At 36.2% G+C, this 15385-nt stretch overlaps 1 protein-coding gene across 1 annotated transcript in view; it reads right to left on the bottom strand.

Annotated features, from left to right (window-relative positions):
- Positions 1 to 15385, bottom strand: part of Adam10 (ADAM metallopeptidase domain 10) — a 60604-nt gene that overhangs the window by 19291 nt on the left and 25928 nt on the right. Inside the window, 2 exon segments of the mRNA NM_001168025.1 lie at positions 2892 to 3148; positions 4070 to 4191. Coding sequence (NP_001161497.1) covers positions 2892 to 3148; positions 4070 to 4191 — 379 coding nt within the window.

Here is a 15385-nt window from a genome sequence, read left to right as displayed (position 1 = left end):
TGAAAGCAGGAACATTATGTACTGTAAAAACTCGCCGTCATCTAAAAATTCAACAACCTAATTATTTTATAGATTTTTCAACAGATCAGAGAAATGTGCGTCTTTTGATTCTCCATCATAGTTTTTCTTCCTGGACCTATTGTTCAATACTAATTTAGGCTTTAATAAATTAGAGCAAACATCCTTGGTTATTAGATTATTCAGAAAATATGTAGCATCCACATATTTGTGATGACGAAGTCTGCCACAAGCAGAAAATAAAAGGGAGTTCAACCTGAGAAAGCCTGAGTGTCATACCAGCTGTGTGTTTTATGAAACTTGCTGTGTTTTAGGGAAGTGACCGAAATCAAACTGGGCGGTTTCCCGCGGTGCTCCGACAACACCCGGGAAGTCGGCAGAAGCTCCTTGACCGGCCGAGGGTTCTCGTCAACACTGGCACATTTCCGGGGGTTAGCCGATGCTCATTGTTCATGATTATAATCCTATTGTTCAAATGTTCTCACAAAAAACTAATAGTGGAACAGCCAACTATGTATAACAGTGCTGACAGAGAGAAGAACGATATCACAAAGATCCATCAGGCCCAATGATTTTGTGGAGATCAAGTACTACAAGCATGAAACTGAAAGTTCAAGTCGTGTGAATAAATCCAGAAATCTACCGAACAGTTAATAAACCCTACAGAAACAAATTGTGATCACAAAGAAACCAAATCCACTAGACCACTCTTAGTGAGAATGTAACCCAATAACAATCTCACAACTACAACTTGCAACTGGAAGTAGGTAGTGTCAAGTATGTATAAAGTGAACAAATTCAGAGATAAATTCATTTCACCAATACACTGGTTGAAACTGGTTGAATAAACTTGGGGTGAATGTCACACCCATAAATTGCGTTGCAATCACAAACAAATGAAAGGGATACAATACATGTTCTAGAGAAATTTGAGCTGCTTTCCATTTGGATATTTTCTAAATCAAATTCTTTCCCACAAAATATTGTACCAGTAACTGAGCAAATGCGATACTATAGTCATGTTTTTAAAACTATTTTGTGTAATGACAGGTGATTTATTGACATTGTCAGACTGGCTTCTGTTATAACAGTTTGTTTAGTATGAATGAGGGTTCTGAAAAATGTATCACAGATTTAATTTATTGTATTTTGACATTGTACCCATTTTGTACTCTAATAATTGCTGGAGTAAGAAACTTTACCAGCATACGGTACTGGTTGTATACTATACTATAACCATGGAGGTAACCTCCATGCTATAACAGAACAGATATGGACATTGATGAAGAGTGCCCTCACTGGCCAGCATTTGCTCAAATAGACTACTATTGTTTATTTTGATCCCTCTATTAACAGGAGTATTTTTACATTTTTTTTTCGCACTTGGATTTCATGACTAATTAGTGGCGATTTTCCAATACTCATCAGAAGGAGTGCATTGTGTATGGTTGCATTGTTCACCACTATTAATCTATTAATTAAAGGCTGTTCTCCCAATTTGGGGGAAGGAATGAAACACAGTATTGATGAGGACATGTGTGAAGATTGTTTATCTTGCAATTATTAGAATTCTCATTTCATGGTACAATCCCTCTCAGAGCCAAATATGAATTTCTTGAGGATATGAAATTTCGAGCAAAACATTACAAAAGTATCCCAACATTCCACACTCATACTGGCTATTATTTATAGATACACGTATCCGTTATGCTGCATCAAGTTTGCCATATGGCAACATACAAAAAATGTTGTTTCGTTTAGTTGGTTTACTATGAAATAAATGTAAATTTCAAGTTTGGTTTATTAGGAGTGGATATTTTAAGACATGCAATTTGCCATGTTTTCTTGAGCGCGAGTTTACCTGCTGCTATGTACTTTGACCTTATATGTCAAGAATGCCAGTAACCAATCAAAATACAATGTGGTATTGCAACGAGTTGTAGACATCTTTTGAATATTGGTGATCTCAAACAAAGCATTGTGAAGGTAAATTTCATTATTTTTTCATATAAAGACATGTGAACCGTTGGTGTATTGATTTCACTGTATGATCTTTTCAAAGAAGTGAGTAGCACATCTTTTCAAAAGGTATAATGAGTATTGAAATTATTTTAACAGCTTCCATGATGACAACAGCTGTAAAATATTTCATGCAATAAACTTTTAAGTCATTTTGTTTTGGCCATGAAAAAAATCGCGATTGTGTTTTGATGGAAATGTTGCCAGTCTGACAACAAATAATGCACCCTGTATTCATTGATGTTTACTCTAAAAATTAAATAAAATTTTGGTATTACAAAAACTCATCCATTTTTTAAAACTATTTAAATATGGTTGAAATTTTGGAGTTGTTAAAAGCCCATAAATTTAATAATTATATACCGGTACAATGACATAAAATTCGTGTTACCCGGAAATTTGACGGTATTCAACATCTGCATTTTGAAAGGTCGTAAAGATAACATTTCACAATTAGCCCAAACTTGCTTAATCTGTGACAATTCATCTCTCGCAAAATAAAAAAAAAAAGGCGCAAAGTCAAATCAGGTAATGTATTTCTGTTTGGATGGATGCATGGTGAATGAGTACCCTGAATGAGTTTTGACATGAACATCAATTAAATACATTTCATCAATTTTCAATCCAAAATGGTCTCTGTGAAGTCACTGTTTACATGAAACCAAGTATGCTTACCCTCGGTTTTCAGTAGCATTTTGTCATTCAGTATCTCTCACTGGGCAATATAAATTGTTTTGATATTGTTCATATTTTTAAAGTCCATTCTTAAATACCAAAGTAAGTTGTTTACATATGCCTCTACCATGAAAAAAAAAAAAAAAAGAGTACTTCTGCTATAGAGAAAATGTACACACCCCTTGTTTGTAATCGTCTATACCAGATTTTTGAATCTCTTTCATCCAGTTTGCTGTGGAATCTTTCAGTCCACATCCATGGCCGTACTTGTGTGGATAGTCTACATCATCATCTTCATATATTATGGAGTGGAACTCTTTGCTTTCTTCTCCATACCGACTTGCTGGTTCTATGTAATACTGATGTCTTCCAGTATAGACCTTGCCCTCAAATAGACCATCTAATATTGAACCATGTATATGGCTGCTTGGCTCATCTAGTAAAATAAAACAATACATACATAATTATTTATGGACACTGAATATTGGTTTTACGATAGAAGGTCTACAATCTGCCTAATCTTAAAGGCTTACAGTATGCATTACCAGCTGTTTTCGCCAGCGAAAACTAAGATATGTGCATCATCATCATTTGTTTGTTTGTATGTTTTTTTGCATACTGGCATGACGTTCCTCAAACATTGCACTGCAGCTGCAATCAATCTGATAATTTATTTTTGGAACCATTAATGTATTTACGGTTACAGACACTGACAACATTTTGACAAAATTGTGGGCTAGGTCGTATTTACGCATCTTAACATTAGATCAGCAAGCATTAGATGTGGTACAGTGGAGACAAAGAATCCTGTGCATTGAGAGAATTAGAAACAATGAAATTCTCAAATGCAACAGCAAAATGAAAATGCATATTGGTGAATGTATGAAACTAGTGGTATATATATAAGAACATTCAGTTTGATTTCAAATAGCTATCACAAAATTAACTTTTCTAGTCACTAAACAAGTTATGTTTTGGATTTTAGGAAATGGCAGGTTGGTGATGTGATAATTTCAAATTGGGTGCAAAGACCAATCAGAAATGACGCTCAGAAGGTGTAATATGAAAAATATATTACATGTCACTAATACTGCATCATATAAACGTTATAAAATCATATTCCACCTTTCAGACATGTGGCTACAAAATGGCATAACTGATTCAAAGAGGAAGGCAAAGCCACAGGCCAAGGTTTATTCACTAACAGATGTGACCTTGGTGAAGGTCCACAGGTACTTTTGTTCGAGTTATTGACGCCGGGATAAGTCAATAACCTGTAAATACTACATTCAAGATGGCTAGAACAATTATATAACTATATGAAATTCACCACAGACATGCATCTTGCAACGCTTACCTTTTAATTTACCCGTATAAAAATGAGAGGTGTCATAATTTATTACTCCATGAGAGGAGCTTTCAAGAACAAAGTCTGGATGAAACAATACTGTGTCCCTCTTTAAACGTAGATGAAAATCCCTAAAAGAGAGACAAAAAAAATATGATTTACTGATCATGTAATGTTGAATATATAGATAAAGTAGAAAAAAATAAACATTGATTGAAATATTTGTACAAATAAATATATATTGGTTTTAAAACTGCACAATACAATGTTGCTACATGTACATGCCTTCTGAAATGATGAAGAGATACTGTGGGGTAAACAGACACAAGAGACACCGTTTATTATTATTATGGTTTTATTTCAGACATAGTCCATATATAAAGAAAAAGATACAAACAAATATGTAATAAAATAAAATGACAAACCATACAGATTTGAAAACTATACTAAACTCAGTAGACTACTTTTGTCCAATGCTGCACTAAGGTAGACTTCCATCTCACATCACTATTGAACAAGGCACACACAAGTGTATTGTTTGATGTTCGTAATTGATCCATAAAAGCATAAATTAGCTTTCTATATAAACTGGTAAATGTGTTTGTGCGGTTTTCAACGAACATATAGTGCTTGCGCTACAGTCACGGGCGTACCCCAACAGTTTACGGAAAGCATTATTATAACTGACCCGAAAGGCATTAACGGTAGATTTTCTATACATACACCATAATTGGCAGCAATACAAACTAGAACAGAATGTTTTAAATAGCAAAAGTTTGACTTCGTTGCTGCAGTTCTTAAATTTACGTAGTATAATGTTTGCCCTCACACAGAATAAACGTTTCTGACAATCAATGTCCGCATCGTCTTTCAGGTCACGAGCTATTTTATGTCCTAGATAATTAAACTGGTCAACAAAGTCAACATTATTATTATATAAATACAGTGGAGGGCAAATGTCCATGCAATTACGACCATAGAAATGCATAGATTTAGACTTGGTTGAGTTGTAGGTAATGTCATGCTCTTACAAATATGTAACATTTTGCGCAAACCTTTAATAGAGGGAGCAATTACACACATATCATCTGCGTAGCTCAAATTGTTTATAATTTTATCGCCAATAAGACAGCCACAAGGCATGCTATTGAGTGATACACTGAGATTATCCATATAAATACTAAACAGTGCTGGGGACATTACTCCTCCCTGTCGAACTCCATTGGAAACATTAAAAAATTGTGAGATAGTACTTCCCCATCTAACACAGTACAACTGGTTGCAATACCAATTTACAAGAACACGAATGATATATGCTGGAACATTACGTTCAATACACTTGTTAAATAACGTCCAATGGTTAACTCTGTCGAACGCCTTGGACGCGTCAAGAAAACACACAAATACACTGCTACCAAGGCTATTATACTAGCGAATGGTTTCTTTTAAGAGCAGAATACAGAGATCTGTGGAATGTTTCTTTTTAAAACCAAACTGGTTGTCTGTAGTTTCAAAAAACTTATCACACCTCTTGAGTAATATATGATCAAAAACTTTTGACAAAACAGATGTTATTGCAATAGGACGATAATTGTCTGTGCTGGTAATATCTCTAGTTTTATTTTTCATGAGTGGCACTATAACAACTTCCATCATAGAGCGAGGGAGTGTGCCGTGCACACAGAATGACGACATACACATTGACAAATGCGTACTAACACTGGGAGCCGCATATTTCAAGTGTTCTGCACATAAACCATCCATACCACTAGATTTCTCTAGCGGCAGGTTTTTAATAATCCCATCAATTTCCACAGAGGACACAGAATGAGCATTTTCGTGAATTTCAGTAATATTATTTAGCACCTTGGACTTATATGTGTCATTCGTGATGGAGTTCAGAGATGATTCAAAATATTTCGCCCACATTTTTGTAATGTCCGTCTCACCAGACGCATTCCCAACAACGGAAGGAATGAAAGTGGCGTATGATTTCGTGACTTCTTTCCAGAACGAGCGTTCATCTTTATTTAAAAGGTGAGTGGCTAATTTGTCTGCATTCATACGAGAATGTGCAGATTTGCAGTTGCGCAGTGTAAGTTTGAATTTGGCCCTCGCTGACCTCATCGTGTCATGAACCACGCCCTCTCTTGGTTTGCCAGCAAGACGCCACAACCAAAAGCACTCACGTGCAAAGCTATGCGCATCCTTAACAATGTCATTCCATCCGGGGACTGGTTTAAAAGACGCAAAAGCCTTCTTGCGTACGAATGTTAAGTCCGTCGCTTTTTTAATAAGAGAGTTGAAAATATTCTCGTAATAATCATGAATATTTCTTTTATGGTCAGTATTCTGACAGTTAACATGCGTACAACCCAGGGCGTCCACTGGTAAAACAATATTATGCAGGCCAATATCCGTGTTGTGAGCGTATTGGTTCATTTGTTCCGTCGTGATGTTGGACCAGTCAAGAGGTATTGATCGCTCCTTACAATTCCCAATTATTAAGTCGCATGATTTCATGCTACTACACTGGAAGGCAATGGTCATAGGCATATGATCTGATGCAACATAGTCATACATAATGTTAATACCAATTATTGCACAATATGCAGTATTAGAAGCAATGCAGTGATCTATCCATGAGGTCGTGTGATGTGCTTCACTCACATATGTAAAGTTGTCACCTGAATTGTCTAGCATTTCAATGTCCGCGATTCGTAATTCGGCAGCATTGCAGAAATCACGTAACTCGTTACCGAAATAGGACTGCGAACGAGGATCAGTATTCCAATCACCAATAACAAGAATATTAGGCGTACCACTTTCCTGAATGATGGCGTTAATTTTTGCTAGATAGTCCACAAAGTCGTCTCGGTTTTCAACATTATTCGTTGGAAGATAAACACACAAAATGAAAAGCCTATTGTTGTCCTCCAGAGTGATTTCCGCACCAAGTAATCTGGGGGTCATTAAATGTTCTAATTTTAAGCGCACTTCCAAGTGTTTTATTCCATAATATAGCTGTCCCTCCATAAGGCCGATCAGAAAGTATATCACTGCTTGTATCAATGGCCAAAACACCAAATGCATAAAAATCACTGTGAATCGTAGATAAGTACCCTAGGTCGTCATTTGTTAGCCAGTGTTCCTGAATTAGACAAATATCACATTCATCACATAGTTTATTGACAATTGGTCTACTAGACTTTATAGACCTACAGTTATACGTTACGATGTTAAGGTTCTGCATTAGTTACAACGAGGAAAGTACTTGCGCACCAACACTCCTTCCGGCCAGGACTCGCATCTATGATTTTCTGAAAATTAGGCACTGTAGTTGTAATACAAAATGATGAATATGTATTAAACTTAGTATCAAGACGATCACATTTAATATCGCCGACGTTCATGTTGGTTGATATATATTTATCTAGCATTTCAGCTGTAGTATCTGGACCCAGTCTGGACACGAAAACACTCATTCTTTTATGAACTACAGTCATCTGGTCGGCGGATTTACGAGTACCAATCAAAACTTTACGGTCAACTTGGCGTATGTTCGCACGACTATCAGCGCTCTGCTCATTAGACTTATGTGGGTATTTTCGTAGCTTACGGAATGAGTCCGGGTTTGCAGATGAATCATGTATATGTATATCTGGATTCGTTGTTCCGTCGACAAGTGCACGTGCATAGCTACGGTGTCTATATCGGTGACGACGACTGCGTTGTATTGTGAAACCGTCTGAACCATCATCATGTTGATCATCATTTACACGTGTTTGGGTGCACTCCTGGCTATCAGTAATTACATGTACCTCATTACGTAACTGGTCGTTAACATTAGGTTGAGTTGGCGGCAAGGTAGCTTGAGTTTCAGGCTGACAGTCAGGATAATGCGAATTTGGATTGGTGGACACTGACAGACACAGCTTGTTTTTTATATCACGAATATCATTAAAGACATCCATGAAACACTTGTTGATCACACCTACAGATTGCTTAAGTGCCTGAATATCACACTTCGACTGGCTATTGTCTTTCAGCAACAACGAGAAATCTACGTGATCCATAGTAATAGGCGGTAATTTCGACAAGTTTCTAGCAACAAAGCATGGTATATTGCTAGGATCGATCTCCTGGAGCAAAACAATAATATCTTGTACATTGTTGAGTGATTTCTTAGCACCCTGTCGCCTGATCAAACGACGAGAGCTGTGGCATCCACAGTGTTCAAACAAAAGGCATTTTGCATTGTCAATTTCAGACTCACCAAACGTATCCAAGCACAAGTTTACAATAACATCATTTGGCAAGATATCCATTTTATCGACAATAAAACAGAGCATTTCATTTATCACTGGTATAGATGTTGTGGCAGTGTCATTGCTGTCACGGCTCGATCCAGTAGCATCGAAGGCCAGGGTAGAGTCAATTTGGCCATTGTCTTCGGAGCTACTCATGGTCAACGTAGTTTTGAATCACTTATTTCTACACGGTCCACATAAATCAAGATCACTTTGACAAAGAGAAACTCCATTAAATGTTCCACAATCACAGCAGCGAATATCATTCATCGTAGACTAAGTCGAGTACAAGATCGGTTACTTGAAATGAAGAGCCGAGCTACGACACGTCCTACCAACATGGCGGCGTGGCCAATGTCAATGTTTAGTGTCAATATTGTTTCGAACTGTGGCCCTGACCATAAAAACAAGCAGTCTGTCGACTGAGATAGCTCCGCTGTTAGCATTGCACATTTCAATTAAAGAACAGAAGATATCATTAGAAAATGAACAATATGTATAGTATCAAAGCAAAACTTGCTGTTTTCAACAAGAATTCGAAAATAGCACTTTTCACTAAAAATGACAAAAATATTCATCAAAATTAGAGAATTAAAGATATCATTACAAAATGAACAAATCTGAGAGAGGTCCACACGTAGTACATATATATGTAATATCAAAGCAATCGAAGTTGTGGTTTTAACAAGAAGTCAAAAACATTACTTTTTACAAAACTAACAAAAATATTCATCAAAATTAGAGAATTGAAGATATCAGCATGAAATGAATAAATCTAAGAGGGGCCTACCCAAGGTACATATACACCAAGTATCAAAGCATTCAGGCTTGTAGTTTTCAAGAAGAAGTCGAAAAAGTAAAACATTGACACGGACGTCGACATACAATCACTCATACATATGTATGATAAGCTCCGCTCGACAAAGTCAACAGCGGAGCTAAAAAACTGAATTTTAGAGATTTGTTACATTTTCTGAATGACAAACAATATTACATATTTGAATGACATTGCTTACGACTATCTACTGCATGTTATTTGGACACAATGTGACTAGGTTTATGGAAGCCTAATGGACATTGAACTGCGATATTGATATTTGATAGTGGTTCTAGTCAATTGAATATTTACTCAAGTCAACACATAATACGATGGGTGATGACTGTACGTGTCACTTGGCTACCAATGAAACATATGATAAGCTTTCTTTGACTTGTAATATATAGTTGTGTGGTATGATAGAAACGTCGCATCTTGAAATCTCAGGTAGTTACAGATGATGAAACAAAAATAGGTACACAAATAATTAATGAATTCTGTTTAATTTTTATAAAATAATGCTTCACCATAGATTTCATGTATTATAATGCTTTAAAATATTTCCAATATTATTATTTTTGTATTCTATGTACAGTCACGGTTACTAAATAGTAACTGCGATACAGCATAGTCTATTTGGGAGACGTTGTCGAAAGCTGAAATATAAGCTAGTGACGGAACAATTAAAATACTGGAATAATAAAAATATGTTACAATAGAAAATACCAACACAAAGAGCATTCGAACACAGCTCAGATTATATTGGGTTCAAAAAACTAGTTATTACTAAAGAAAATATTTGAATATATTCTTAATTATAATAAATGATGGTATTCAATGAGAGGTTAATATAATCCGTACTCAAGCACAGCTGTATTTGCTGAATGCCGCAATGCATATTGTTTCAATGCATGGATTAGGCGTTCATGTACTGCAGCATATTTTCTCTACAATATACAGGGTGTTGTCCATGAACAGCCTACCCTATATCAGTCTACATGACCACACCCTACCGTATACCTGTCTACATGACCACACCCTACCCTATACCAGTCTACATGACCACACCCTACCCTATACCAGTCTACATGACCACACCCTACCCTATACCAGTCTACATGACCACACCCTACCCTATACCAGTCTACATGACCACACGCTACCCTATACCAGTCTACATGACCACACTCTAGCCTATACCAGTCTACACAACCACACCACACCCTATACAAGTCTACATGATCACACTCTACCCTATACCAGTCTACATGACCACACCCTACCCTATACAAGTCTACATGATCACACCATGGAAGGTATTAACGAATGATCACACTCTACCCTATACCAGTCTACATGACCACACCCTACCCTATACCAGTCTACACAACCACACCCTATCCTACCCTATAGCACAATTTAACTTCAAAAATTACAATATACACAAATGAAAAAAAATACTGAACAGTTTAGAAATGGACAGTATAAATACACATAATGTGCTTTTATAATCCCATACATGTACTGAACAAATGCAACGTACAGACCCTGGGGTACTAGTTATTGAAGCCGGTGACCGCCCTATGTTCCGAAAGCCCTATGTTCCGAAAGCCCTATGTTCCGAAAGCCCTATGTTCCGAAATCCAATGTACTAAACGGTTCCTGTATTGAGTGTTCCAACACTCAGGGCAGCGGGGAGGTAAAGCTAACGTTGCAAATGTCTCATGAATAAGCGCATTTGATGACCGCATTCCACATAAAATATTTACGTTACATGGTTCCGTTTGTAAAGCTGTTGAAGAAGATCCAGATAATAACATATACGTCTCGTGTTACTATTGAATAACGTGTCTTCATTGTGCAATTGGGTCACAGTGAATTTTTTCATTTGCCCGCCAAGTAGTTAATCAACATTTGCGTTATGATGTCATAAAATTGGCGAGGTCATTAAAGTTCAGCGGAAACAAGCGCTACCGGGACTTCCAGATGGTCCCGGATGTGTCACAGTGTGATTAATGCAATGACATTCACATACTACGCCTATGTTTTAGATGCGTTGTACTTCTACTTACTATCAGCCTCACAAACGAAAACTCATCATACTTCTTTGTAATGAAAAATGTTTGAAATAAAACTTTGCTTTTTCATGTAGAAATTTTTCCAAACAAATTTAGCGATTTTGGGGGATTTTTGTCGCAAATATATATGGAAAGGTTTATTGTTTATTATTATTACTGATATTGTATTGTTTTATTATGCTGCTATACACATTGTTTATATCACCTAAATTTAATAGAAAAAAAACAGGATAAGACCTAGACTGGCAAAGTCAGGGATTTCTTTCGCGATCATGCTAAAAGGACTAATTATATCTTTTTGTAAAACAAAAAAAGAAGTCCCGACTTTGCCAGTCTAGATAAGACCTTGGACGCCATGCTATGTGCGAACGTGAGAGGCAACACCACATATTTGCATCAAAGTTTCCCGCTCAAGTTCAGAATCCCCACGAGGGTATAAACATGTAAGGACTCAATGTATCTGATTTATGGCTTTTCTATGTTATGTCATAGACCTTTATGTTTTCTAAGGTCTATGGTTATGTTCACATGCTTCAAATAAACAACTAGTTATACGCTATTAAGTATGTGTCGCTATTAAGTATGTGTCGTGTCTGACTGCTGGACATCTGGTTTTTATAAAAGAGAGAGACTGTGTACAGTTGATTAAAATTACTGGGCTCCCTGTATTTATACTTTCACTTTTATTTTTACAGATGCCTAACAGACGGCATGTAGATATGGTGCGACAGTTTGACATGATTCCCTAATATTTCCTCAAATATAACCAGTGCTGATTTCTCAATACCAAAAAAAATGTAAAAAAAAAAATGTATCATCTTTGCTCGAATCCACTCTGAATTTGTTGGTGATCCGCTCCGCTAGGATTGCCCTTAAAATCACTTTTGTGTGTGTGTGATTTCCAGTGTTTTCACGTATTAATTCTTCTGTGATTTTTTTGGTTTGGCTGATTTTGTTCATACTTGACAGGTAGGTCGTACCATCACTAATTGGAAAAACATCCTGGCCCACCACTGTCATTGCAACAGCCAAAAACTGATTTTTTAATACTTTTGTCCCAAATTTATTACCTCCTACCAGTTTTGTAATAACAGTGTTCAAATGATCATGCTTATTATTTTGGCTACGTTGCGCACTGGTAAGAGATCACCGGCATCGACATTGTTACACTGTATAAACGTAATCCCAACGCAGCTTTGAACTTCGAATGAACTGTAAATGCTGCCTTCATTCTAGAAAATATATCGCATAATGGTCGGAAATAATAAATGTAACAGCAGAACATGTCCTAGTAATAAACTAAGTGTCTTCTAAAGACTGAATGGTTTTTGCGAACTTCGTATAACTATTCAGTTATATAAACTGACGTTAGCTTCACGTTCATGTCCTAACGTGGAAACAGCCGAAACGTGTTGCTAGTTTTTTTACCAGCCTACCGGCTATCCCATCAAACGCCACCATTCACGCACTTGTCCTCGTCTTGTCCTCGCTTTTCAACAGAAAGTGAACCTTTATTTAGTAACTGTGATTTGTCGTTTTTTTTTAGATTATTTCATTGATCATTATAATTAAATGTTTAGAATGTCAAAATATGTTTGCTTTTTATTTTAATTTTGAATGTTTTTATTTTACTCAGACGATCGATGAAATAAGTCCAGACCAACCCCATTGTAGTTCTTTCTAACTTCTTACCAACTCAAATACTGCCCAGTGCTGGGGACCAGCGACAGTGTACAAACGAGCCAGCCATTTCACATTGTTTTGTTGCAGAGTATTTTAGACTGTGTTGGTTGAGTGTAAGATTCAGTTTTGGAGTATAATAACTCAAGCTACATGCCAAGCGGGTTTGATAATTATGGGACAATGGGTTCAAATAATTGTAAATATCATGTACAAAATATTTATTGCTGAGATCAAAGACAAATAACAGGTTTGTAACTTGAAAAAATGTCTCGTATTCTTAGTTTTGGAAAATAGGAGCAGCATGGGAATACGAATCAGAGAAAGTGATGAGGCGTACTATTTTTTTCTGATATAATGGTTGAAGTAGAGTAGCATATGTATTACCCCAGATTTCCAGGCAATATGTAATGTGTGGTAGAATTAAAGAGTTGTACATGTATAAGAGAATAAGAATATTTCTAGGTACAAATTGACGTATTTGTTTAATTCAATTTTTGGTGCAATAACTTTGCAAATTTTATCAATGTGAGCTTTCCATGACATATTCTGGTCAATAGAGACGCCAAGGTAATTGACAACATATACGCCCTCTATCGGTGACCTGTTAATATCCAGTCTGCCCTTAGTAGTGACTGATCGTTGTGGTGTTTTAATTATCATGTAATTTGTTTTTTCAGGATTAATAGTAAGTTTGTTAGCACTGCACCATTCACGAACCCTTTGAAAGTCATTATTAATTTCTGAGAGATTGATTTTATTGTTTTGAGTCGAAAATGAAAGGAATTGGTAGAATTCATTAATATATATTAAAAATAAGATTGGGCCTAGAATCGACCTTTGCGAACCTCTAATAGTAATACCATAGTGTTCTAGTTTACAGCACAGAATTTCATGATTAATGGTGTCAAAAGCTTTTTTGAGATCGATGAAATTACCAAAGGTGATATGGCCAAGGTCTAGTTTGTCAGCTATGTCTGACACAAGGTCAGCCAAGGCAAGTTTTGTATTGTGTTTTTTCGGAAGCCAAATTGAGTATCAATGAGTATGGATTTTTTCTCAAGATATGTAATTAATTGCTTATTAACGATTGATTCGCATACTTTGCTAAATAAAGGTAGAATGGATATTGGGCGGTAGTTGTTGACATCATTTGCGGAACCTTTTTTTATAAATGGGAATGACCTTCGCTGTTTTAAGAGCATTAGGAAATGTACCTTGGTGAATTGAACAATTGATAATGTGGGCAAGGGGGTGAGAAATGATATGGCTAGCATGCTTGACAATTTTAGGGGGGACACCATCATGTCCTACTGATTTTCCAGGATCTAGGGCAGTGATTTCATTGATTATATAGCTCTCATTCACAGATCGAAAATAAAAAGAGTCACGATAATTGCCAGTTAAATATTCAGTATTAAAAGTGGCCCGGGCAGTATAGTTGTCCGCGAGTTTTGATCCGATATTGGTGAAAAAATGGTTAAACTCTTCAACAATATCTGTTGTTTCTGTCAGGGTTTTTTCACAGGGCAACTGACTAAACAAATTTAAAGTGCGTACCTTAATTCAGTAGATTTTTGTTACCTGTGGTGCAATGGCATATTAAATTTCACCCTTCTAACAGTACTGTAAAATACTTTATTTTAGCTAGAATTAATTTTTGCTGAAAAGACTTTTTGGTGATTTTTGATGAGTTGAATATGAAATATACATAATTTGTCGTAAGCATTTTGACTGTAGAAGACTTGGTGGTGCAAGCAAGTTGAAAACAGGTACTATCCAGCTGAGGCTGTTTTCTTGATTTATTCGGGCTCACTATTTTTCATTGTTTTCTTTCTGGCCTTTGGACTTAAAAAAAGTACAAAATAGAAATAGAGAGCCAAAGAAAATCGCCTAAAACACATCAAAAATCCGCCGGAGCCGAGCCTCTGCTTAGAAAGTAGCAATTCAAGTCCTGTTTGCCACCCCCGTAGGCCGTATGGGCATATATTTACTAATTTTTCGGAACATAGGGCTTTTGGATCATAGGGTATGAACCATTGAAGCCATCCACTAAGTTACATGGTCCACACAATGTTGCAACACACTAAACAAAAAAGCAACATATTTTACATGCCCTGAAAACTACAGTAACCCAGTTTTATTTTGAGAGCAGTTGCAATGTTATTTTAATAGTTGCTTAAAACACCCTCAAGCAATCAAACCAAATCAATCAAACAGGTTGGTAACATGGTTTCCTTATTTTTTTCCTACATGCATACAAATACTGTACATACATGTACTACCGGGTACATATACATTTGTATACACACACACACACACATATATATATATATATATATACATGTATATATATATATTTGACATTATAAATATCCTGTTCTTTCAGCTTTTAATCTCTATCAGATTTATAATATGGGTGTAATCTGAATGTACATGA

Source organism: Saccoglossus kowalevskii, chromosome 21, assembly GCF_978046115.1.
Source record: "Saccoglossus kowalevskii chromosome 21, keSacKowa6.1, whole genome shotgun sequence".
In the NCBI taxonomy this organism is placed as follows: domain Eukaryota; kingdom Metazoa; phylum Hemichordata; class Enteropneusta; family Harrimaniidae; genus Saccoglossus; species Saccoglossus kowalevskii.
Note: the sequence above shows the minus strand (reverse complement) of the source record. Positions and strands in the feature narration are given on the sequence as shown.